General features: G+C 41.3%; 2 protein-coding genes across 2 annotated transcripts in view; one reads left to right on the top strand and one right to left on the bottom strand.

Annotated features, from left to right (window-relative positions):
- Window positions 1–14565, top strand: part of LOC108874955 (stAR-related lipid transfer protein 9) — a 344739-nt gene extending 330174 nt beyond the window's left edge. The window contains exon 12 of the transcript XR_007815205.1: window positions 14556–14565. The gene's annotated coding sequence lies outside the window, so the exon portion shown is untranslated. The remainder of the gene's footprint in view (window positions 1–14555) is intronic.
- On the bottom strand, window positions 311–27011 carry LOC108875031 (probable cationic amino acid transporter). The gene is given in 12 exon segments (XM_018663677.2): window positions 311–6055; window positions 6815–7051; window positions 7157–7604; window positions 7606–7653; window positions 8126–8273; window positions 8371–8579; window positions 10396–10542; window positions 10700–10917; window positions 12402–12462; window positions 12464–12639; window positions 13027–13606; window positions 26600–27011. Coding segments are annotated over 11 exon segments (2298 nt in total). The 5' UTR covers window positions 13334–13606; window positions 26600–27011; the 3' UTR covers window positions 311–5756.
- Between the last annotated feature and the right edge of the window lie 553 nt (window positions 27012–27564).

The raw sequence follows: 27564 nt of genomic DNA, 5'->3' as shown, positions 1-27564 counted from the left end.
TTCTCTCCCTGCTACCAGTCATTGTTGAGCTTCAGTAAATAACTGCAGAAAACACAAACAATGTTACAGTAAAATTACTGTAAATTATGTCCTCATCGTAATCCTGGTAAATTCCCTTAACAAAAGGAAGAAATGCAATCCGAGAAATGCAAGGCACATCACCAGCAGCTTTGTTGTTGCAAAGTTTAAGGAGGGATTTTCAGATACCATTTTTAGCTCATCAGCCCAAAAAGGACCCTGAAAGTACTTTGCTTTTTATGAAGCCATATCTGGTAAAACATCTGTGTCCATAAGTCCAAAACCAGATTTTTTTTCCCCCCACTCACAACCATGTTTAATACCATTGTGTAATTGCATATGTATGTGCATATTATCTTGTGTGTGAATAAATGAGCGAGCCTTTTCTTTTGGTATTTGCAATAAATAACTTTCATTGTTGCATGGAAGCAATATCAACAACTCAGCAAAAACAGTGCAACCGGGAGCAAAATAACCACACGTATGGAAGAAACCATTAAAAAAGAAAAGAAAAGAGTCAACATAAAAAACAACTACATTATACAGCTTTGTGCCAAAATATACAAAAGAGAAAAGGAATATCTAGTTGTTGCAAGAGGAGCCAATCTCAACAAGTTCGACACGCACTGACTGGACACTTGGCCACAGCGAACACAGAGCACAGGAAGAACATGGCACGCCTTCTCCGAGACAAAATAAACAAATAGTAGCTGACTTTAAAAGCAATAGTGGCAATATTTGATTATGCGTGTAGTTTACCCTTTATAGAATCGTATTAAAATAGTTTCTGCATGTTTTATGTAGTACTCTTATTCCTAAACCTTCTACTGTCCTATTGACTATTGTCTAGAGCAACCATTTCAAAATCCTTCAAAGGAAAGGATCAAGGTTTATAAATGAGCTTTATCTTTCTAGAGAGACTACAGTTGTTAAAAATATATTTTTTTAGCAGTTTCTCCCAGGCCTCCTTGTGATTAAACAAAAACACAGGAAGTGAAGGCTGATCAACTCCACCCAGCTCTTTTGTGCACACCTACCCCAGGAGGGTCTGTGGATCGGAAACAGCTATAGAAAAATACTTTTCTTTTGCTTCACTCCACCTTTAGAGTTGTACTTTTTCGCTGTGTCGTATTAGTGCTGGATGAACACATCTAATGATGTCACTGGAGTCTAGGCTAATACTTTAAATCTTTCAATGAAATACTTAGCAACTAGGATCTAAAGTCACTGTGAGGAAAAACAAAATCAGTCTTCTCGTGATAAACTGACATTAGTAGCTTATTAGCAAGAAAAATCATTAGCTCTGTTGTACCTTAAGTGTTCTCTTTGAAGAAACTACAGTCTGCTGTATGTGAAAAGTAAACAAACATTGTGGACTTTGGCTTGCAGAGGTTGTGGTTGATAAAGGGGATATACAGGAAGTAGGTATACTGTAAGTGATTGAGGGAGGATGTGAGAGAAGTCACCCCCACACCCTTGTGTTCTGCTACATGTTCTACTCCCTTTCCAAACGGAGCCCTGGTTTCCATACCTGGGTGGGATTACCTAATGAGCTTAGAAATATAGGATAGAATATGTGAAGATTTGGATTGAATCCAGCAAATAATCTTCTTTAAGCTCATAGAATTCAAATCTCATTTAACATAATGTTGAGCTGTAAGATATAAGAATGGTTTAGGTTTGAATCTTAATAGAAATGACAGCAGTGTACAGTGAACACAGTATCTTTTAGTTTAGCTCACTGGGAAGTATCCTGAACAATGGTGTTTCTTTTGAGGCTGATTCAGTTGTAATACAACTCAGAGCTCAGACGCCCACAGTCCCAGGTATAAGAACTAAGCCTGCGTGTGGTTTGGTTTAGTGTTCTATTATGTCTCGTTGCGATCGGTCACCACATGCAAGTACGACATTTACAGTTTGGGCCTCGTGCATGACAGCATGCTAAACATTCACCAGACACAATCACATTGAGGCGCAGGCGTAGACCACCGACACACACGCACACACTTAAACACACACACAAACATACATTACATGCACTCACACACTCTTATGCACACACACAGAGCAGATAGTATACAAAGTCGACTGTACAGTTCAGTGTCAGAGGCATGGCACCGCCTGAATTTGCCTTCTTGTTTTGGCAGAGCTATGAATGCAAAACTGAGTTGGCTGAGCTGGGGAGTGATCTGGGTGGGGAGGGTATTTTAGCTGAATAGTACAAAAGGGGCGATATATTGTGTGTTTGGATGTGTGTGAGATATAGTGTGCAAACATTTTAGGATGTACTGTTTTTTTGCCCAACCCTGTCGCCACATGGAATGTCAAGATTGGATGATTCTGCAAAACCTCAGATCATGATGAATGGCAACATTTCAAGTATTTGACCCCTTTGATTTCTTAAATGTCCATTTCAACAATATCCACACATTACAACAACAGTAAGTAAAAGCAAGTTTAGGAGAAGATTGTGGTCATGGCAAATAAGCTATGGTTAAGGTTTGGCAGCTAAAACCGCTTATTAAGGTCACGGATAGATCATGGTTACCGTAACTTTAATTGTTGGTCTTGAGGCCTTAGTCAGGATTTTAACAACTTTTGACAACATCATGAATTCAAGTCCCCTCAACGCAACCCTACTCCCCTCCAAACATTTTGACCAGACACAAAAAGAAAAGTCAATATTTTTTGTCATCTTACTTAATCTAAGGCTGTTTCAAAGCCTTATCCACACTATCATTGGTACAATTTTGGTGGGGAGATGATGATTGTTATTGATTTAGTCATTTTTGTTGGCGTAAAGGTAGTGTCCAACTTTTGCACCAGGGATACAACCCAAACCTTCAGAGAGGATACAGAGGACATGACCTTAATGTTAGCTATGGCCATGGTTGGTCTTTGACAGGCATTCCAGTCTGTCCATCAAAGTCAGATGGGTCACCCTTACAGTATGTGGCACTACAGGGACACTACTCCCTGCAATGGAAAGCTGCAGAATCATCCAATATGAGTGTCATTCCTCAGGATACTGGGCTGTTTTTTGGGATGGGTACCAGAAATATTTCACCGGACGACACCAACTTTGACCTATTCCTACCTGAAGATACTTTTTGTTTTTCTGAGTGTGAATGAATGTGAGAGGAGCAGAGGTAGGGTGGGGTGGGGGGGTTCAGCGTGGCATCCTTTGATTTAGTGCATTAGACAAGTAAGGCTTCCCTGGAAGGGACAGATGCAGCAACAGGGGGCACAAGGAAAAGGTACAAGGAGGACAAGGGCAGACAGCAGCAGCTATTGTAGACGTGTCCCCACCCTCAACTTAACAACACAATAGTATGTCATTTGGTGTGTGTCAAAATCCTTTACAGTGCCATGAGTGCATACATTCTTAGTATGGAATCAAACCCCTAACCTTGGCAGCATAAGCTTACATGTCCTACACATTGAGCTATACAGGACCATTTTATTTAATTTGATTGATTTTCACAATACCTCGGGGTGCAGCAACAGTGTAGGTAACATGTAAAGTGGGTCTTCAACACTAGCTACATGCATAAAAACTGAAGAGGTAGGGGCAACAGGGAGGTTCACTCAGACCAGTCTGGGCCTGCATTAGAGCAGAACCAGAGGGAGAGGAGAAAGTGCTCCGATTACAAATCAGAAGAGCGATAGCAGACACCCTGAGGTGAAATGGGAGCTAATGGATCGGCAGGCCACGAACAGATTGCTGAAAACCAATCTTGGCTGTATCACTTGTGACTCAGTGGTAACTCCCTGCTGACATGGCCCGACAGATATCAAGAGGAAGGTGAGGTGGCAAATAGATGAAGGAAGAGTTGGGCCGGAAGAGCAGAGGAGTGGTGGAAGTAGAGGATAACAAATATGCAGACAAGAAAGTGGGAAAGGAGCAAAAAGCAGGAGGGGAGGAGAAAAGAAGAGAGATGGAGGAGAGGAGGAATTAGATTTCAGTTCACTAAATATGAAAGTAAAATTCCAGCTTATTTATAATGCAGTCCTATTTAGTAAGGGACTATATGAAAATTATTGGTAATTGGTATGAGGATGGTGGTTAAAAAATATATTTTGCTTTTAAAAAATAAAAGCAAAACCCTCCACCACCATGAGGAACATTTCCTTTGTACCTTCCTCTTGATTTTGTAAAGAACTGAAATACTCCCATCTCTTATGTCAAAATGATATGATATTTTTTTTCTACTTTTTTTTCTCCTAAATAAAATATATATCTCAGGTGAGTTAAAATGAAAAGATCCTCAATTGTTTACCCCTAAAAGTCAGATTACCCTCCCTTCAGCAAAAAGAAGGAAAAAAAAATCCTCTCCCTTCCCTGACCCCATCCCTCTCTAATAATTTGTATACAGTTCCTAATTTAGTTCTCTTCTGTGGGAAAAAAAACACAAGCTATGATCATTTTCTGAACCGAATGAACTGAAAATTAATTCCTTCCCAGCTCCAGTAAACAGGAGAACTGCATCAAACGAGAGACAAGCACACGGAGGAGACGGAACAGAAAATATGACATCCATCACAACAAACCAGGCAGGTTGTCAATTAGGGGTTCAACCTGTTCTCGCTCTGCTTACAGCCTCCACTCTCTCTTATACCGATGAGCTGCCAAGCGTGTATTATATTGCATCGTGAGTTGCTTTGTTGCGGGTGGATTGATTTTGAGCTTCATGCTGGGGCTGAGAGTGGGAAGAACAAAACGAAAACAAATACCTACACATACACAGTAAAACAATCCGAGGGACACACTTTATATTGACACACACAGACATGAGAATCAATGTAAAAGGTGGAGTTTGATTGCACATACACCCTCACGCTTACACAGGCAAAAATTAAAGTAGAAAACAGACATAATCAGAAACTCACGTACACCTACAGTAGATGAAGGCACTATTGCAAGCAAAGTCCAAGTACTATTTGTGACAGAAAACATCAACACCCTTTTTCCAAATCCACTCCTGAATCCCTTGGGCTAGATGTTAGGGGTCAGGGGAAATATTTAAAGATACCCAGAAAGTGGTTTTTGAGTTTTAGGAATGTTTTTTTTGGTGTGTTTGAGAGCATGTGTGGCCATTTTCCTGTCTGTTGGAAATAAAACTAGCAGAGAAAGTTCGACCTGGACACAGGAAATAGTTTGGGCTTAGCATGCTGTCATCTAACTTTCCTGCCTGTCTGTGTTGACACAGGAAGAGAGGTGCTGATTCATCTGTCCCTCGCTCATCACCTTCTTCTCTCCTGTATTCCGTGAATTCTTTGACATTAGCAGTTAAGACTGATTGCTCACTACACAGTGTTGCATGGTTCACAGTGCAGTAAACCAAATTATATTTTATCTCTTGCTAGGTCTGCACTTTTCTGTCTGACTTTTGTTCGTGTGGGATGTAGACTCCGAAATAACAAGTGACTGTGATAAGACACCCATGACCTTGACGTCCACATTTGCTGTGTGAGCAAGGGGGGAGTCAAGCGTGGTAGAGTACAGTGAAAGAAAAGCCATTCCACTGCCAAGAAACAATCTAGCCCAAGGGTTAGACACAAACAAATACACACACATGCAGGCATGCGCACACACGCACATACACACACACACACACACACACACACATACACGCACTTACACAAACAATCATTCATGCACTCACACTACTGTTCCCCTCCCTTCCCCCAGGCAGCAGACAAGGCAGTACATTCAGGGTAACACAGAGTCAGTCCCTTCAGAAATCCATGGGATCCTCCTCAGCGAGGCCGTGATTGGCAACGGTCCTGCCACCACCTTTTGATGAGATCCCTTCGCTTTCAGGTTTTGCCTGAGGGGGCGGAGTGAGCCCCGACCCCGCCTCTGGCGCGCCCCAGGAGTCGGTGGTGGGTGGGTAGAAATCATCATCGAAGCCGCAGAAGCCTTCGTCCACGCCTTGATCGTAGCGCTGGTAGGTGGAGGCGTGCACCTCATTCTCTCTGGCCGTGATCTCCAGCGTACTGTTCCACATGCCGTAGCCGAAGTAGATGAGCACACCTGAAAGGACACAGATTTGTTGCAGGTGAACTGATTGACTGATTGATCAATACATAGATACATACATACATAGATAACCACAGAAACAGTGTAGTGGAGCTTGTGGCATGATGAGTTCACATGCAAATTTAAAAGTAGAAAGAAAAGTTAACTCTCTACCATCGTAAAAACAATTCATCCCACTCTGAGTGAGTCAGAATAACACAGCAATCCTACTCACAAAACAAAAAAATACACAGATAGTACACACTAGTATTTGTATATGAACAAAAACAGCTCTGCTGGACATGAGTCTGCATTAATTCTGACTTCACATAAGCAGTTAAAAAAACAACAAAGGAGCAACAGAATTTTAATGCTAAGTTGGACTACATGTGCAACACATTTACACACACAAGTACACACACACTCAGACAAATACAGATGCACAGATTGATATAACTGATACAGGAAATAAAAGTGGAATGAGATTTCCTTGTTCTTCCATAAAAAAAACAAACACAGCAAGTACACGAGACACACACTAGGTTTTACTGGCTGACTGAGCCAATAAGAAATGAGTCATTTAGAAGAGAATTGAAATGAACACTCTACTGTTTAATATCAACTGAAGTGAGTCATTGTTTAAGCTCAAAACAAGGTCAGGTCCCATCTGCTCAGGATGGTAGAAATGTGAAATATGAAACCTGTCTTAAAATCTGGCAAAGACACAAAACTTTAATGCGGGACAAACTATCTTTCAGTGAGTTAGTCACTTACCCACGAGGCACCAGATTGAAAATCGTATCCAGGTGATGGCAGATAGTTTAAGCATGAGGTAAATGTTGACCAGCATGGCCGAAGCAGGTACAAAGGGCACACAGGGTGCCATGTAGGGCAGCCGCTTGGGGTTCTCAGGTTGCTGGAGGATGATGACGACAAGCAGGGCGATGACAATGATGAGGAAGATTAATAGCAGCAAAGCCCACCAGCGACCCTCCCCAATACTGCTTGCTCCTGGAGGGAGAAGAATCAAGAGAGGAAGGTTCAATTTATAGTTTATATATAGTCATAGTAGTCTAGTTACATATTGTGAATGTGAATATTGTTATGTGTTCCCACCAAAAATGATGAAGGAGCAAAAAGCGAAGATGAAGATGAAGAGCAGCAGCACACACACAGTGACAGTTTTCCCCGTGGCAGGAGTTGGCCTGTCCATCTTTCCTGGGAGACCCAATCGGATCCTCAAGGTGTAATAGCGTGGTCCAATCAGCTTCTTCAACCGCCGGGACATCCCGCCCTCTGACTCCTCTGCCTCGATGCCAGTGGTCATATCCACCGTGCCATAGTTCGGGTGGCTGGCTGTGTAGGCGTTTTTGTCTGGTTTGCCTATCAACATCTCGTTGTCACCCAGCGATGGCAGGTTTTTTGCTCCGCAGGTGTTAGTGGGCGGGCCTCCGTACTCGTCAGCCTCGCTGGTGGGCGAGCAGGCGTCTTTCTCGCACTCAGCCAGGACACCTTCCTTCCTCTTGTTGTTCTGCTCCTCGGAGAGGAAGTTCACAAAGCCATGGAATGTCGCCCTCTGGTTGGTAGCGTAACAGGAGTACACAGAGACTCACCTGCAACCAAGAGGGAAACACTTGAATCAGCTGATCGGCTAGTGGCTGTCTGGTCATCATCCAATCACATTCATGCAAGTGCACAGAGCAGCTTATATAACCTGACTATTACTTGGCTGATATTCTTACTGCTGCAGCTCCTCCAGTCACAGCAATACTCGCTCTTATATGTTAAACCCTTCAGTATTGTTGATCTAAGACCTTCGATTTATGTATGTTTACAGCCTTGACGTCATTCTGTATAATTCATGTGTTGGAGGGATTAGTTTTCACAGCAAAATCCCTCTTGCTGTGTGCTCTCACTGAGACTTCCTTCAAACAGCAGAGCTTTTTAACCCATAAATTTAACTGTATAACCATCCCTGTATGTAAACTCGTTAATACAGTGAGTTAAATATAGTGAGCCAGCAACACCCTGCAAGTACCCATATGGTCTCTATGTATGTGTGAGCCATCATTATCCACCACTCACCAGGGTGTAGGCCAGCAGGGTTCCTATGGACATCATCTCTATGAGGTCTCTGAGGCTGACCAGGAGGGAAAGCAGGGCAGCCAGAAAGCCGGACACTACACAGGCAACAGCAGGGGTCTCTGTGTAGGAAGACACATGTGCCAGGAACCTATACACAAATAAAGATGAGTATTTTTAGATACAATCGTACGTCATAAAGACTGAATAAGAAAAGTAAACAACGTAAAGTAACTGTGTACACTGACTTGAACAGCAGGCCATCCCCTGCCATGGCGTAGATGACCCTGGGCATGGGGAACAGGGACCCCAGCAAGGAGACAGTGAGTCCGGCTATGGAGCCAACTGCGACGATATATTTGGCGAACATACAGCCGTGCATGGCAAACATCTCCATGAGCGGGGCGTCTGCGTCAATCTCATTGTACGGTACCATCAGAGTCAGGATCACAGAAACCTGCATGGATGAGGATTAAATACAAACACAGAGCTGGTTATTCATAGGAATTCAGTGTTACAGTATAAACTTCATCTGCTGATGAAGATCATGTGATATGACTGAAAGCTTTAGAACAGCTAATAAATAGACCTTGTGGTGAGACAGTTTGCTCGGCTTCATCAGAATGCTATAATCACATATACATTTAAATAGTGACAAGTGATAGGCACATCACACCACATGCAAAATATTCATTGGTCATGCCTCTCTCTTACTGTGTGTGTGTGTGTGTATGTGCAAGTGTGTGTGCGTTTTGTGATCCTTGCGTCTGACGTGTGAAATCATGCAGGGCCATCTGTCACAGATACTGTGCTGCAAAGGAGGGATTTGTTTGAACAGATTACAGAAAGAGAGAGGAATAATAAAAAGACTAACCCTCGCAGAGAGGAAGATAGAGAGATCAGTTTCTCCCTTGTAGCCCGGTGCCCTTTAACCCTTTGTCCAATCTGGGCATGGGCTGGCTGACAGTGTGTGTGTGAAACAGTCAAAGGGGACTATGCTATTCTGGAGGGAAAACCACAGCAAATCCTGGTTAAATGTCTTTGTTTGAGAGGGCAACGCTGATCCAAAACTGCATCCCACAGTTCCCACTTTAGCTCACTGTCAGCTAATTGTCAGTTTGCACACATGGATGTGACTCTTCACTGTGATTGAGAGGCTTTCAGAAACATCATTTGACATGATTCTCTCCCTAATGGCCATCTTTAGTGATTCTGAACTGACGCCCACTTAAGAGCATGAGTGTGAGGAAATTCAGCATTGAACAACAATTGAAGCTACAATGGATCTTGACCTGCAGCAGCTAGAGGATCCTAATGGGAGCAGAAAAGTTAGAGAGTGAGCTCGATCAAATAAAGATGAGGATTAAGAGAGCCTGAGAAAATAAATTTTGGGACACAAGAGAGGGCTGATATAGAGGACCAGGCACGACTGAGAGACAGACAAAGAGAGAGACGGGGGTTTTCAAAGAGAAGAAGTTGAGTTCTGAAGTTGATGCAATCTTTGCCCCCCAGGCAATGCCGAAAAATTCTCCTTCCTGATAGGCTGCTGTTCCACGGTACCCATAGCAACAACCAGCCAGCACAAACGTGTCAAAGTAAGAAATCTGGTGGGCTGTGCTGAGCTGAATACGTAAAGATCAGAGACGAGATACACACCCGCACAGTTGGAGTGCAGGGGGAAGAATATTGATGTTTGATCTTTCCATCTCTCTGTCAGATACTTCTCAAAATGTGGGATAACGCTTTCTGTCTGTATTCACAAGTAAGTCGATAAAAGGGTGAGGGTAAAGCTGAAGGTGTGAAGATGAAGAGTGATAAATAATAAACCTGTGGGAACACAAAATAGTGAACAAGGGTAGCTGGAAATCACTGAAATTCTCTTTTATTCTCAACATACTGACTCCTTACATTTCACATAAAGTTTTGTTTCAAAATATTCAAAAAACTATGTGGGTGTACGAATTAGAAGCTGTGATTATAGCCTACTCAATCAGATTTATTGTGAAATAGAATTTTAATTTTCTAACATTGGAGTTAGTGACCCGAGTCATTACCTCACCTCACACTGTGAATGCCAATAAAAGCTCAAATCAGATATGAAAAATGTGTTTAGTTCCTGCAGCAGTGACACTCTGAGTAGCAAGATTCAAGTGTTTTGCATTCTTTAATGTCCTCCAATTACTTTTTATCTCTCCAGTGCTAACAGAAGGAAACAGATGAAGCATTTATTGTTAGTGTTTGTATATAGAGTATGTCTGTGGTCTCTAACTCACAGAGACGTAGGCAGTGAGGCAGGTGATGAGTGAGGCAGTGATGGCATAGGGAATGGAGGTGTTGGGACTCTTGGCCTCCTCTCCTGTTGTAGCGATGATGTCAAATCCGATGAAGGCATAGAAACAGGTGGCTGCTCCCTGCATCACCTGAGACACACAAGAAGCAAGAGGAACGATGGCTTACATAAAGAACACAAGCAGATGGGTTATAATCTTCCTACACACCTGCCTGTCAATCCTCATGTTTTATTTGCTTGCTTGCTAGCGACTTAGCATGTGTGTGTGTTTGCATCTGTGTGCGTACCCCAGACCAGCCAAAGGGCAGGAATCTCCCCTCGTCCCAGTTCTCTCCGTTAACAAAGAACAGCCCGGCGATCATCATGAACACCCACACTATGAGGTTGATGACGTTCAGCACGTTGTTGAAGCCCACAGAGTTCTTTACTCCCAAAGCCACGATCACAGTCACCAGCAGCGCTATCAGCAGTGCCAGCAGGTCTGGGTACGACTGCTCCCCTTTACCTACAGAGGAAACACACAGCCACTTGAATACATAGACATAAAGTGCTGCCATCTATTCGCATTTGTAGAGGGTGATATGAAACTGCTCACAAAAAATAAACGTGAATACAACTGGGAAATTATTAATCAATTAATTGTATAGTCTAATAAATGTCATAAAATAATGATGATGAAGGCCCATTGTAATCACCCAGAGCCTAGGTGGCATCTTCATAGTGCTTGTTTTGTCAACCGAAACCTAAAGATATTCAGTTTCAAAAGAAAAGCAGAAAATCCTCAAATTTGAGGAGCCATGAGCAGCAAATATTTGGCATTTTTGCATGATAACTTATTAAAATGATTTATCAATTATTAGTTATCAAAGCCATAGTTTAGTAGTTAACCTAAACAACAAAAGCCACAGTAAGTTCAAGCCTATGTTATTTTCCAGGGATGTTCAAGCTTAAACAACACTCGTACTGTCACTCAGCAGAAAGCATAACAGTGAACAATTTGTTAGGGGCACATGGATACTTTTGGTGTTTGGTATTTAATAGCTGACAATCAGGCCACTTCCTGCCAAAAAAAGGGTCAATTTTCTTAAGTAAAACATCAAATGGCTTTCTAAATTAGTTTAATATTCTTGGCAGTGCCACAGCTGGAAACACATTTATATTTGCCACATTAACAAAGCTATTTTTGTCAGGTAAGCTGTCAATCACACTAAAGCATTACAGTGATGAACTGATGAACTCTGATGAACTCTGTCAACAATTTATCAATAATTATCAATAATAATTATTTAACCCAGCTCAGCAGTGTATATGTTACACGTGGACCTACTCTGTGTCTGTTTGGAAACTAATGAGGTGTATTTTCAGCTACATTCCACATTTCCTCGGGGTGTGGAGAAACAGGCGTTTTTCTTCAGCAGGAACAGGAAACTCCCAACTTTCCATTATGGCGTGGAACAGCTGGCCTTGTTGTTTGTCATATGACCACTACCACTCCTTTGTCAGTGTCCAACAGGAAGAGACTGTCAGGGCAGTATCATCCAGATAGGAACACAGTTGGCACATATTTGAAAGATAGTATTACACCAAATTAGCAGGAATTCTCCTCTCGGTACAGTTTATGACATGGAAAACTGTGTTGCATGAATCATTTAGAGAGCCAAGATGTTACTTTCCATAATGACATGATTTCCAGGGTAATCAGTGAAACATCATTTGGATGCTCCCTGGAAAGAAAATCTAATATGGGTTGGATGGTTTCCCAGATGGTGTTTGTTTCAGTTTTTATATTACAATTTGAAGGATGTGCTGCCATTCAAATAGAATAGCCCACTTCACCTGTGTCATACAACATCTTTTCTATGATACAGATGACATTGTGCTTCAGCTGACAAAGTAAGCAACATTGCAAAAAAAATACTGAGTGACAGCAATGATATGATTTATTCAATATTAAATCTTAAATCAGACATACATCCTTGTTCCACTCACCCAAGCCATTGAGCGTCCCGATGTGCGTAATCATAAAGTTGCTGATGCTGTGATTGGCTAAGCGAGTCCGCCATGCTACTGAGAGCCGACGCCCCCGCCGCCGTGCCGATCAGATACTCCAGAATCAAGTTCCAGCCGATGAAAAACGCCACACACTCGCCCACCGTCACATAGCTGTATGTGTAGGCCGAACCTGTGGTCTTAGGCACGCGTACGCCAAACTCTGCGTAACACACTCCTGTGGGACAGAGGGGAGACAGACATAGACACACACACACACACACATACCAGTGATTTGAATGCATTATCTTTAAATAAGACTGAGAGTGGAAGGTATTGATAGGAACATTAAGGTAGCACTAAGATATCCCTTGAGTGCCTCTCATATTATAGCTTTGCCTGTACAATGTCTTTGCCCTTGTTATAACTGCATAGTTATTAAATGGCTCTTCATATAAATCATATCAGTGTAATGGTGATAAGCCTGACCTCTACACTGTGGTATATAGTATGTTAAGTCAATCGAGTATGTGTGTGTGAGAGAGTGAGAGACAGTAAGAGAGTGTCTAAGACCAGGAGAAAGTCAGTAAATTCATGTGTGTGTCTACATTTGCTCCACTCTCACCTGACAGTATGGAGGCCACAGCGGCGATAATGAAGGACACAATGACCCCTGGACCAGCCATCTCCTTGGCGACCAGCCCCGAGACCACGTACATCCCCGTCCCAACACAGCTGCCCACACCCAGTGACACTAGGTCCACCGTAGATAACACCCGGGCCAGCCTGGTCCCATGGGAGCTGGTGCCTGACATGGCTGAATCCAGCATGGACTCCACGGGTTTGGTCCTCAGGACGCGGGACGCAAAGGTGTTCCATGTCGAGCCCCACTGTATCCTGCGAGGGTCCAGCTTCCCCACTAGACCGCTCATACTGAGGGCTGAAGGTCAAGGGACAGAGTCAGCGGAAAGAATTTCAAAAGGAAGAGCGGGAGGATACTGATTCTCTGATCCTTTTCTTTTTGTTCTTTCCCAGTTTTCTTGAGCAAACAGTTGTGTAGTACACAGATCAGATTACTCTTAATCCAAATGATGGAAGAAGATTTTGTCGCTTATGCCTCAGTTTTCTGAAACCTCTCTCTCTCTTGTCCTGGTTTAGTGGAATGCCATCTCATTTTTTCCCCACATGGTGAGAGAAAGAGTTATCTGAAAAACAAAAGGTGGGATGATTTATTTTTGCAGCAGAGACTATTATTTTTGAGTGTACACACCAAGACACAGGAGTCCAATGTTGGAGATGTATTACACATTCTTCCACAAATGAAGCGTACCTGAATGAGGAAGCAGCTAATTAGCAGTCCTCTCCCTGTAGCCCCTGTTGCTATAGTAGCCAAGCTCTTGAGTGATGACAATGGACACCAAATTATTTTCTCTTGTTTGCAGGGGTGTTGTAGAGAGTGATATTTCTAATCATATGTATATACTTATATCATTCCATCTAACCTCTAACAATCTGCGCAAAGTTTCTTTGAGAAAACAGAGCTGTCATGATTTCACTGTCATATACATAGTTAATGATATGACTCTATAGTGCTGGTTGTTGCATTTATAATATGATTAATTGTCACAGTTCTCACATTATGGATATATGTAGAATCAGTGTTAAGTATAGGACAGCACTTAAGTAATACTCAGGTACTTCCATTTACTAGATTATGCTCCTTTACACCTTTACTTCATTATATTTCAGAGTGGAATATTGTGCTCTTAAATGTTTCTTTGACGATGAAGATGGTATCCACATAAGAAAACCTAGAAATTACAGGCTGACATTCACACAAGGATGACCTGATAATTTGTCCACTACTAAAATAAAACTACAACTAAACACTGTGAAAAAAGCAAGAAATTAAAAAAAATTTCCTTCAAAAGTTTCCTTCAAACATTTGTAAATAAACAAAAAAATCCCCATAATTCTGTCCATTAATTGAATTAGCATGGACTGGAAGTTTTGACATCCAAGTTTCCTTGGATATATATTAATAATGTATTTAGTTTATTTGCAGAATTATGTATATACTGGCTTGTAACTTATCGGGTTAGCCAAAGCACATCATTAACATCAAATAATCCATTATTATAAATTACTCCACAGTGTATGAAGCAGTTAAAATTAGCTCAGTAGCACTTTCACATTAATACATCATTAATAATAAGATAACTATAACACATTTCTGTATTTTATCATTTGAGTGTCTCATATTATAGCTGGGAGGCAATGTGAGTGTGCTGTAGAAGTAAGTAGAAGTAAGGTTTTAAACACTTGACTTTTTTCTAGTATTTTTTTTAATTGTTGTGTTGCTGCTGCATCTTAAAATAAACGCTCTGAATAATTATGATTATACAACTGTGTATGATTATGCCATACCAATGCAAAAAGCTATTAAAATGTCTCCTCATGTTTAGAAAATATGAACTCAACAAACTGAAAATGCTTTGTGTCAGAATAATGTAGTATAATAAGTTTTGTGTGTGGCAGTGAACAAAAGAAACATGTTGCTGAATATGAAAGTAAGCACTCAGTGTAGCAATTAATACCTGGAGATTTTTTAGACTGAATAATTGTAACAACTATGTATTATGTTTTAACAATGATAGAGCACTTCCAAGCTGTACAGGCTTTATTATACTTTTCCACAGCTTTTCATCTGTGTCTCTGATGTCATTTGAGTAACAGAGTGACAAGAGATGCTGTTGAAAAGAGATATATTACAGTCATCAATTGTAGCCCTGTTCACCTCTCCCTCTTTCTCTCTCTCTCTTAATAGTAGTGAACTAACACTCACCATTCATCCACTTTGAACAACAAGCACAAGTTGCTGAACAAACACACACTCACATACATACAGCACACTCACATTGCCTCCCAGCTATAATATGAGACACTCAAATGATAAAAGCAATCACCCGGTTGTTTAACCAGAGCAGGCCAGTGCTGCTGTTATCGCTGCACTTAGTGAGAGTACGAGCTTGTGCAGTGTTAGAGAAAGCTCAAAAGGTGATTTAATTTGTGCGTGATGGTAAGTGTCAGGCAGGGAGGGGGCTCTTAACCCATCATAAGGACTCACACACACTAATAAAATCAGACGTTACATTTTGCTTGTAGAGGAACAGCCAAGAAATACATGAAATAAGACATGAAACTGATCCAAACAGACAGCGGCACAGGGACACATAGCACAGTATGTGTTGTCTATTCAGCTACAGGGATGTAATGGAGAAAACTGGCATAAGCCATAATCAAAATATGAACCGTGATCAAACTCTAAAGTGAAAAGTGAGGGAGGTGAAAACTGAGTCTGAGTACATGAGTACATTGCTAAGTGCATCATGATTCCTTCTTACTAACCCGGAAGCAGATCAGGAAAACTGTGCTGAGGGTAAAGTGCGGCTTCCAGAGGATACACAACACACTAGAATAGTCTAGAGTATATGTTCAATGAAGGCAAACATTTATGCACAATTTTAATTGTATTATTGCGAGGGGAGAAGCAGCTTGATGTAACTCATATAATAACTAACTAACCCCAAGATGCAGGTGAAGTATTAGGGCTCACATTATCACACAATTGCACTGAGATCACTAACAGTGTCCGCCATACCAAACAGATTAAATAAAAACAGAACATAATTTTCATGAAGAGAGGACTTATTGCAGGCGTGTTGCACTAGTTTTATCTAAGGGTACTGAATAAATTGTAAGTGTACGTATTATCTGATCAGGTACCTGACAAACAGTATCTATTATTATTATCAATATCATAACACAGCAGTGATGTGATGTGAAAATTAAATGATACAAATTTGATGATTGAATAAAACATTTAACTATTAATGAGATAACAAACATGTTTTGAATGGGCACTGCACTAGTTACAAATAATTAAAAAAAAAAAAAAAACTCATAGTATTCAGACAATAATTTTACCCACCAGTTATTTTTCATATGGCAAATTAGATAGTGGCCCGTTAGAGTGTAAATCTCTGAATCAACTCATGACAGCAGATAATCAAAAATGAATTTAATTTATATTCCCATGGACACTCAAAAGTCTGCTATGTTTAATTCAGCAGCATAATTCTATCATGATACCAGCTTCTCTCACGTATAACAATTAATCTTAAAGAAAATTCTACAGTAGTTCTTCAGTCAAATACTCCTCTGCTGATTGTCCATTAACTGTTAATAGCAAAAAGGAATATACAACAAATCCAGAAATATGTATTGTGTAATAATAATATTATATTATTGTGTAATGTGTAATAATATTATATTATTGTTCAACCATACTAATGACATACACATATACACTCATTCCAAACACACACACAGTCACCAGCACTAGTCATTACTCTCTCTCATTAGTGTGTGTGTGTGTGTGTTTGAGGAGAGATAGAAGAAGATGAACAGATTAGGAGGAAAGGATGAGGAGGATGAGCAGACTGAAAAACAGCAAATCTGTTTTTCATTTGAGTACTGGGCTTTGATCATCCTGCTTTGTCAATAAATGTGTGTGTGTGTGTGTGTGTGTGTGTGTGTGTGTGAGACAGAGTGAGAGAGAGAGAGAGAGAGAGAGAGAGAGAGAGAGAGAGAGAGAGAGAGAGAGAGAGATCAAGCAAACATATGTGGTACAACCATTCAGATCTTAACAGCTTTAATTGGAGAGACTGATACCTAGACACGAATCCAATCACATGCTGGAAAACTCAAAAACTTCAAACACTGGCAGCTTGGGATGACATAGAATCTGGTTGAGACTGTTGTTTATGGGATGCGTATCACACACACACCACACACACACACACACAGCCACAGCCTTTCATCAGTCCATATCACAAATCAAATCATGCAAGCAGCTTCTTTTTCAAAACATCTGTTACATTTTAATATTCTCTGGCTAGTTTCACTGACAGCGACGGCCACCTGCCCTGTGTTGAGTGCACGGTATTTGAACAGTGGTAGATCAACAAAACAGAGCTGCACAAAGCACTGTGGCAGCAGGTGTTCCATCTGCTCTTCTCTGGAAAACTGACTCCAGTTTACTAACAGTACTTTTCAGGATAAAGGTTAGTCTGAGAACATTGAACCTTTGTAGACACTGAGCTTATGTGAATATGTCTAAACAACTAATATTAGCAGCATTACAGTTAACATCTGTCCTGTTACAACTATGTAGTTTGCATAGAACTTTTCAAAAAGAGGTATTTGCAATTAAACTAAAATCCTAAAATGACTGAAACTAAATAGAACTAATCAAGAATAAACAAACACAAATCAGAAACTGCAGTAGAGGTAAGTGCACAAAACTAATTATTCAAATATTTGTAGCTAAGAGGTTACACGATAAGATCAATACCTCTCTAAAGACAGAAAGCAATTAGCTTAGCTTAGCATGAAGACAGGAAGCAGAGGGAAGCAGCTAGCCTTGCTCTGTCCCAAGTTCTGGAGTCTTGTCATTACCATGAGATAAGTGTATTATCCAAAATGGCACACTATTCCTTTAAGGTAGACCTTCTCTGGTGGCTGAAGACTATAAATTAATGTTCACTGCCCAAAAGCTATGCACAATACCAGTACAATTAAATGAATGCCAGATTACTACACCCTATGAGAAGAAGAAAAATATCTCATTACTAAGAATTCATTACACTACACGCAGTATAAGCAGTAGCAGGTGGTACTTCTCCAATGGCAACATCTCCATGGTGCACCATCCCCTGACTCTGAGAACAAGATACAGACAGGCACAGTGCTGTATTTCTCTGCCTTTTTATGGAGCACACACTGAAGTGCCAGTAGCAATGTTAGCCACTGAATTATTTAATAATGGGTGTGTGGGCACAGGCAATAAATTTTATATTTATCTAAACCTCTAGCAATGGAATTACTCATATTGCATTTCATCACAAGCCATTGGAAATATAAGAATATACATGAACAGAATGGTATGAACAAGACACAGCTTTGAGTATGACTTTGATTTTAAAAACTGCTGTTGTCTCCCAGTGTGTAAGCAATACACCACTGTTGTGTTTACAGCCTCCATGATTCACACAGACAAGCAGGGTAATAGAATTTTGAACAAGACCTTTCTTCAATATCATAGCACTAAATAAACACCCATTATCTGCTCAGTCGGGAGTGCTGCTGTTTAAAGATCAATAGTTGAATCCCTGTCATCATAATCGTCAAAACCACCTCTAGCATCTTAGCATTAGTATCTTCCCTCTCCAAATAAGAGAACTGTCAGAACATCCATCCTTGTGTCTAATAAGCTCTGACTAAGCCCGTCTCTGTGTCTGCCCCTGCCCGCGACTGAATTACTAACCTGATTGAGCTCTCATTGCCTTTCCAGTAAGAGCTACATTGGTTTAATAAAGCTGAGAGCCCTTCTGATTCACTCAAAACCAACCTGGCAACCAGCCTGCTTCGCACGGCCCCGGTCCCTACAAAAAAACCTAAACCTGGCAAGTGGCCCTGGCCCTGTTCTCATCGCTTACAGACAGGAAGGAGCTAACTCATCATCATTTGATAGAATAACTGAGTCAGGGAAATTTGTCAAACTTTGTGAATTTCTTTTCCTCTTTTTCCTCCTCTTCCTACTTTTTCTCTGAGTATCATCATTTCTCTGCCAATTACTCAGCCCTAAATCTGGCTGATGCATTGACATGCGGCTCTTGAGATAAATGTTAATGGAAGGTGCATCTGTCTGTTGGTTCACCACTTACAGACTGAAATATCCCAAGAACCACTGGATTGATTGGCACAAAACCTTATACAGACATTCATGGTTACCAGATGACGAATCCAACAGATTTTGGGGATCACCTAACTTTTTATCTTGTACCACCATGACCACTTGAGTGAAATGTCTCCAAAACTGCTGGAGAGATAATGTTTTAATAAAGCTGAGTCAAGCTATCATATCAGCTTGTATGAAGGTTTGTCTGTCTAACTGGCAGCATCAAAGGACAATGTTACATAACCAGCCTAGTAAGCGTGAAGATAGATAGATAGATAGATAGATAGATAGATAGATAGATAGATAGATAGATAGAATACAACTGTGCATAATTAATGCTTGTGTGTGTGCACAGCTCTACTTCAGTGCCTCTCAGTATTAAGATTTATGAGGCCAACCTCTGTGGACTGGTGCTTAGAGCACCATGCAGTCTACAGTCTAATCTCTTGGACACAATAATACATTACTATCAATCACTGTGACTAACAGCATATCAATGCTCATTTAATCATAGCTACTTCCATTTCTGTAGTTCTTACTGTTGACCAACTGAAGTCTGGTCCTACAGGAAACCAATTTGATTTTAAACATTGTTCTTGTAGGTTAAAAACACTAAACTCACCAACCTTATGTGCAGACATGTTTAAATGTAATTTCTTCCAAAGTAACATATTTACAACACTGAAAATGGTCCATTAAAATACTGCACCCAGCTGAGCAGTCTTACAGATATCAGCAATAACTGGCTGGTTATAAAGAGGAGATGTTGAATCCTAAATTCATTTTCTTCTGCTTGATCGACCATGGCGACTGTCTGGCTTATTCAGTGCCTTGGCCGGCTGACCACAGTATCCCCATCTGACAGGCCTAATGAATCTGATTTCTCATTTGACACAAAAGAGAAATTGCTGCCTGCCAGGTTGATTTCGTCTCTCATCAGTCACACTTCAACTGTCCCTGTCCGTCTAAACTGTCCAGAGACTGATTTTTTAAATAAGAACTGTGATGTTCCCATCAGTTTCATTCAGCAGGCTGCCCAAATAACTTTCTGATAGATTCTTTGTTTGATTTACTGATGTGAAACGATCTATGTGATTTGATCAACCAGCAGAGTGTCTTGGGGATCCACCATACCAGTGTGCCCTCGTGTGCAAAGGAAAAGAAGACAGTGATCAGAGTAATTGGGTAAAACCTCCCCCATGTTCCTCTGGATTGATTTTGTAAAACTTAGAAGCCATGGGTTTATTAATAAGAGCTCTATGAGGACCAGAAAAATAGGCTTGTTTTACAGACATCCAAAGTCAGAATTTATTGCACACGGAAATTTTAAAAGCTGTTATTGAAAAAAACATTATGATTAAATAAAATACACTAGGATCCTGATATGCTGGGGACCTTTTGAGATTTAATCCCTAGGTGACACTGGTGGTCCTAATCCAGCCGTGTCATTTCTGATTCACATGTGCTAATTTAATTTTCTTGTTATCTATGACGGCTAATCCGCTGTTTTTTTCAGACACATGGAGGAACACAAGAAAGTCCACTTCACCGTATTCAAATAATGAGACTAGTGGGTGAAAAGATGCAGCCATCTGGAAAAGAGTAAACAAATGTTTTGTAAAGCAATGGCTAGGGTATCATTAAAGCAAGAGATGAGGAAATGATGACATTGTGTAACTCTGATTTATGTTTTTTTAATGTCACATTACAGCATGTAAGAGCCAGTCAAAGCCAGCAAATATTTCTGTTTGGTAATGGTTTTATATCATCAAAGTTAGATCTAATTAAATGGAACACAAGACAAAATTAAGACAACCCTGGCAGACTGTGCAGAAGTGCCCTTGGAACTTGAAATATGTCCACCACACAGTGCAAATGATCAGTTGTGCCAGATGACACTGGTCAAGATGTATTAGGATTAAGAAAACATAGGAAATAGGGTCCAAAACTGAAGTGGACAAACGCTAGATCTACATAAAGCTTTACACAAATTGAAGCAAAGTCTAAATGGCTACAGACTATCCAGCATTCTGTCACTCCTATCCAGTTAGTGTAATGTCTCCCTGACAAACACTATTGGAACTGGTAATAAACACAAACAAGGATGTCCCTCTGCTTCACTTAGTTGGCTGTCTGACCAGTTTACTCATTTACTGACTGACTGGCTCATTTTCTGGCCTGCTGATGGGTCTGATTCATGTCAGATTTTGACCATTAAGCTCAAATATGTTCTGTAAGAAATGAGTGAGCAAAAATAAAAAAATACTATGGTTGCCTAGCTGTTTGAGGTGCGTCATCCCTGCCGGACAAAAGTTTCCAAGGTGGAAACTGTTGGCTCTGGTACAGGCAAATTTCTCTGGATGACTGACCTGTCAGCCAGCCCCATTCACTCACAATTTGGCCTGCCGCATCCCCATCTATCTTGGCCTAATGCAGCACAGTGGGAGCCTGAAGCTCAAAGCACAATGGATCTGGCTCCAGACTGCATGATAAATAAAAACAAACGGTGTCACTCCCTCCGGCTCCTTGGCTAACCAGCCATATCGATGACATCTCTGTCTGTGTGGCCTTAAGCTCTAAAAAACAACAGGGTCATTTCACACACTCAGAGGACTAACCCCAGTTGTAGACGAACTTGATGCCTGGATAAAAAACTCAACTGAAGACATTTAGGCTGAGACAAGGCTTAAAACCTGGCTGTAAAACTGGCTCATTGATTCTAGTTCTAGACTTATAGCATATCCTGCTGACTAATTCTTTGACAAGGAACTACCATAAAATATTAGTAACACTCAGACATAATGGAGGAAGGAAATATTGCCAGTGGTTGCCAGAACACATCTTCCCCCACAGAATTGTCTCTATTGATCCAATTTGCTAATCCCCAGCCCCGATGCAGGCAGTATTGTCCTTCTGTAGTATCCGAGAGAGCTTTCTATATAGCATCACTGCATTGAAACATATTTCTATGGTTATTTATGATGAAGAGACTCAAGGAAAATGCATTTATCATAGACCATCATACAGTATCTGTCTCTCTGCCATCAAACCTCCTCACTTCCTCTCTGGTTTCTCCATCTCTTGTACACTCTCAGCCTTTCTCTGACAGTGCAGCGAGATGTTTGTCAGCTTATACTGCTCGCCAGCAAATGAGTGCAGCACCTGCTGTGTGCACTACTCACTATGTTCAAATAGTCCTCTGACAGTTGATGGTCCTTTTTATTGCATCGATCTTACCTTCACCTGTTACCCTTTCTAGATTCTCAAGTGTATTTCCTCCCCTTCACCCTCTTTGTTTCTGTTTTTCTTTTTCTCTGTCTCTTCTCAGATGGCTAGCTGTGGAGTGCTTTACCATGGCAACCAAATGGATAAATTCCCTGAACCAGTGTTTGTCCACCAGCAAGTTTCTCAGTCTAACAACAACTCTAAACAAAAGCATTTTGTCTCAGCAAAGTAACAATGGTTTTCTGAGCTTTTAACAGATCAACTTTCATACTTATCATCAAAGTACCACAGAAAGGATTGTATCAGTGTAATTTTATTCTTCCCTGTCACATTGATGACCATTTGTGTGTTCACCACAGTTTGAATTTCCTAATGTCTGTTTTGTTAGAGGCTTGTTGCCCTCTGTAAGACTGATACTAATGCTGCTTTCAGCCTGCACACACGGGTAATTACTGCTGCCTTGACAAAAGTAGTACATCATGCTGAAAAGTGCACGTCTATTAAGTTTGAGCAATTATTATATTCAATGGGGCTATTTTTAAAAGTTCTTTTTCTCTGACTGTACACTGCTACATTCTTTTGAAGAATGTCAAGATTCAAATAGTGGGTTTGTTTACCTCTACCTCTTGAGGGGAAGGGGGACTATTACAGGGGATAGTTGGGACAAAGCTTTAGAGAAATTGAGGGGTTTTTTTTTCAGTCAGCCTATGGACTAGAACTACGTTCTGCATCTGTAACATGATTGACTGTCCTCGTCAGTGCAACATAATGACTTTAATTTTCAATGGGAGACTAAGGCACCTTCAGTTGAACAGATAGTTGTTGGTTTTGAAAGTGGCAAATACTTCAATAGGTGCAGACTTTAGTTGCATACAGTGGAGGGCAAAATAACAAGTAAATTACAGGTATTATCCTGCCATCTATAATATTTATCTGCTTTTTAGAAAGATTATTTTTGTGGCTTAGATACAAGAGCTTAAAATGCAACAGCCTTGAGTTTTGTCAGTTGGTGACTATCAATACAATAAAGTGAAGATTAGTGCATTTTGTCTAGAAGGCACTCAAAATGACAAGAGATAAAGGTAAAAACCAGAAAATATATGCAGAACTATACCTATAGGGAAGCAACCACAGTCATTAATTTATAACAGAGATCAAATTACATTGTAATGATAGTGATCAAGGCTGCCCACTTCCCACACACTGGCCCTCCAGGCTCTTTCTGTCTCTCTTTCTGCCCGTCTCTTTTGTTTGTCTCTCCCTCTCTTTTCTCTCTTTAGTGCCTGTTGAACCAATAACCAGAGGTGTGTGTGTGTGTGTGTGTATGTGAGTCGGTGCTGCTAACAGAGACAAAGAAAAGGATGCAATGTGTGCATGTGTGCCTATGTGTGTGTGTGTGTGTATGTGAGGGTCTGATTATATTAGCCTTTTTGCGCAGGCAGGTTCACTGACGTCAGTGCAGAGCAGCATCTGATGGAGAAGGGGTGGTGGGAGCCAGTCAGCCATTCATAAATATAAAGGCCTATGATTTTGTGTGTGTGTGTGTGTGTGTGTGTGTTAGGTTGTCTGCTGCAAAAGTCACACCTATATTTTACGATATGATGACATCACTTAACGTAAAGCATTTATCTGCCATAACACAATCTTTCATGCGCAATTCTTCAAAACAGGCACATAAAGATGTAGATGAAATGTCAGTTCTCTCTAGTTTCTATCTTGTATCCATTACACACACACACACACACACACACACATACACACACACACACACACACACACACACGTACACAAATATTCACTAAGCATCCATTATCCTTAATAAAGATAAATGAGGTGCCAGCAGGATTCATAAACCCTGCAGTTACACAGTTACTTTGTGTATTTGTGTAAGGCTGCTGACGTAAAGCAAGACTATGCGACTTTTGAAACAAGGAACAGCACATTCAGTCTTTAAAATTACTGAGTCTGTTTTCATACATCATAACCCTTCTCTGCTTGTGCTACTGTCAAGCTAAATTTTTCATTATGTCCTTATTCTGTAAATAGTTGTAGCCAAAGTAGCCACTGTTAAGCAAAAGTTACATAGGTGAGTATCCATCACATGACAAATTATCAATAACCCAGTCTACATTATCAGACTGGGTTACGAGGGAGCAAGCTTTGTTATTTTCACAAGTTTATTAATCCTCCTACTTTAGAAGGAATATTTTTAGTCAGTACATGAACTGAGAACTGTTGCCAAAGAATCAGTACTCAAGATTGTATTCTTTAGCCATGACCTCTGTGGCTTTGGGATAAAGACACCAACCATTCTGCGGTTGGGTCGTCTGTCCCTCACTTCCTGTCATATCTATCACTATATGGTTAAAAAAAAAAAAAAAAAAAAAAAACAGCCTTTAAAAATAAGTCTTAAAAAAATGGTATCTTGCTAATCAGCCAATCGGACTGAAAAACACTAATGTCATGGTTAAAAGGCAGTCATGCTACGTGTGCCCAGTTTCTGGTGAAGTGCCCTTGAGCAAGGAGCAAGTCACCGCACCTCGAGCTGGTCTAGTGGTGTGGCCCTACATGTGACTCTGAGCCCTCTGATGTGAGACCTGCATGTCTTGGGGACTCTGTGTGTGTGTGTGTGTGTGTGTGTGTGTGTGTGTGTGTGTGTATGTGTGTGTGTGTGTGTGTGTGTGTGTGTAAGGGATATGCAGAAAGACAAACTGCAGTTGCTAAATTGGTCAGTTATGTAATCTTCTGGTTCTACTTCTTATTGTTGTTTTCAGTCTCCCCATCATCATCATCATCAGCAGCAGCAACACAGTGTTTCTTATTCCTGTTTGTCATCGACTGTTTTTTTTACTAGAACTACTTTTGACTTAACTAGAAATTCAGGGAATTGCTGGCTGTTCGTTATAAACTGATTAGCTACAACATTAAAACTACTGACAGGAAAAGTGACTAACAGTGATCACCCCCCCCCCCCCCCCAATGGCACTCCCAAGCAGCAGCAGGCTCCCTGCCACATCACACCACAAAAACTTCTTAGAATCGGTTCAAACTCAAGGTGTTTGCCGGGCCTCTGAACTCCCTGGAACCTAATCACATTGAGCATCTGTGGGATGCGCCTTAACAAGCCAGATCCATGGAGGCCCCACCCTGTAACCCACAGGAACCAAAGGATCCACTGCCAGTGATCCAGTGCTAGACACCACAGGATACCCCCAGAAGTCCTGTGTCATTTCCCTGACAGATCAGTTGCGGCTGATCAGCGTATATCTAGCTTACATGGGTTTGCTGTTTGATACTATATTAGGGGAGACTAGAATTCATCCTTTTGTAATTGCTACCCCAAACTAAAGCAGTATTTATGTCAACAATAACCCACCGCTCTAACACATGCAAAACACAACCTCCATCAAAGTGACTCAATTAAAACTGAAATCAACTTCCTTTATTTCTGTGCAGCTGGCTCTTTATAGAGAGTAATAGGCACCTGTTGAGCGCTGACAGGGCCATCAAGCTTCAGCGTATTAGCGAGCGATCTGCTGATGACTGTTTTCAGCACCACGGACAGCACGTCATCACAACTGAGTATGGGGGGGACAAGGGGGAAAAAAAAGCATTAAGGAGGAAAGAAAAAGAAAGACAAGACCTTATGGCAGATAGAAAGAGGGAGAGAAAAAGAGGGGGTAGAGAGAGAGAGAGACAGAGAGAGAGATCTGGCCATGTCATTAGGGATTAGCCCAGTTCCACAGCTTGAGGCTTTCAGTGTCTGAGTGCTCTTGTCCTCACATAGATACACACACATGCATCCAACAGCACAGTATGTTGCCTCTGTATTTGTGTGGGGATAGATAGATAGATAGATAGATAGATAGATAGATAGATAGATAGATAGATCTCAGTCAGTCTTTGTAAAAATCTTATTTTAGCCTATTAAATAATTTATTATAGCCTACCATCCCCCTTTATGTAGTAGTATAAATACTGACAATAGCAGAGAAGCTACAGTATATTCCTCTACACAGCATAAAAAGCTCTCCTTTTTCCCTCTCCTTTCCCCAGCATAAAAACAATACATCTCACCCTGGCATCTTTGATTCTCCCCTCTCTCTCTCTCTCTCTCTCTCTCTCTCTCTCTTTGACACATCCCATATAAGCAATAACCGCATGCTCTCACCTGCAAAATAAAAACACTTCATTAAACGTCCCACCCTCTTTCTGTCGGGTCCCAGCCGCCCCTCTCTGTTTCTTCCTGTACTCTTCTCGACCCTCAAAACGTAGCCTTCCTGCAGCTCTAGTCCGGTGGGAGAAGCGACACCCGCCCTAAACTCTCGCGTCCCTTCTCTTTCTCTTTCTCACGCAAAGACGCAGGTGCACATACAGGAAGGGACCGTTCCCGACGTTACGATCCACTCCGCGGAATCGCCAGACATCACCTCTGCGAGGACGCACGATTTCCGCCGCGTTATGCGCCAGCGCTCATGAAAAAAAAGAAACTGCACAAAGGAAGACAACAAAAAAAAAAGGGAGGAGGAGAGGGAGGAGGAGGAAGAGGAGTGTGTGTGTGTGTGTGTGTGTGTGTGTTGGGGGGGGTGTCTAGTTGGAGTTGGAGATAAGAAGAGGATGAGAGGAAGAGAAAAGTGACGGAGGGGGGAAAAACACACTCACTGTGGCACGGCCGGATTAAAGGATGCCCATGTCGGATGCTGCAGTCGGTCGCCAGCATCAGCAGCAGCAGCAGCATCTCCGGGCTGCGCGGTGCATCAGCGGGAGACAGGAGGGGAGGGAAGGAGGGAGGGTGAGGCTGATGATGTAAAAAGCTTTAAATCATTCAGAGGCCCGCTGCACGACATGTGACCGCCGACACGGTGTATTATTCATCCGGTTTGTTTCCTGATCGCCCTCGACCGGCCAGGAAACACCGAGCTGACCGGACCTCATTGTTCCAGCCCACCCCCGTGATTTCCACTGATCCAGCCATGACACTCGAATTATTTCCACAATGTGACCACAATATCCCTATAATTGACGTTATTCATATAGTGATGCATCATACTTATGTTGTTCCTTTTGTAGTTTTTAATCTAATTTTAGTACAACAAAAATTACAATTTAATTTCTTTAAAAGAATGGAAGGAAAGC

Source organism: Lates calcarifer, linkage group LG19 (assembly GCF_001640805.2).
Source record: "Lates calcarifer isolate ASB-BC8 linkage group LG19, TLL_Latcal_v3, whole genome shotgun sequence".
NCBI lineage: Eukaryota > Metazoa > Chordata > Actinopteri > Centropomidae > Lates > Lates calcarifer.
This window is presented reverse-complemented; position numbering and strand designations above follow the sequence as displayed.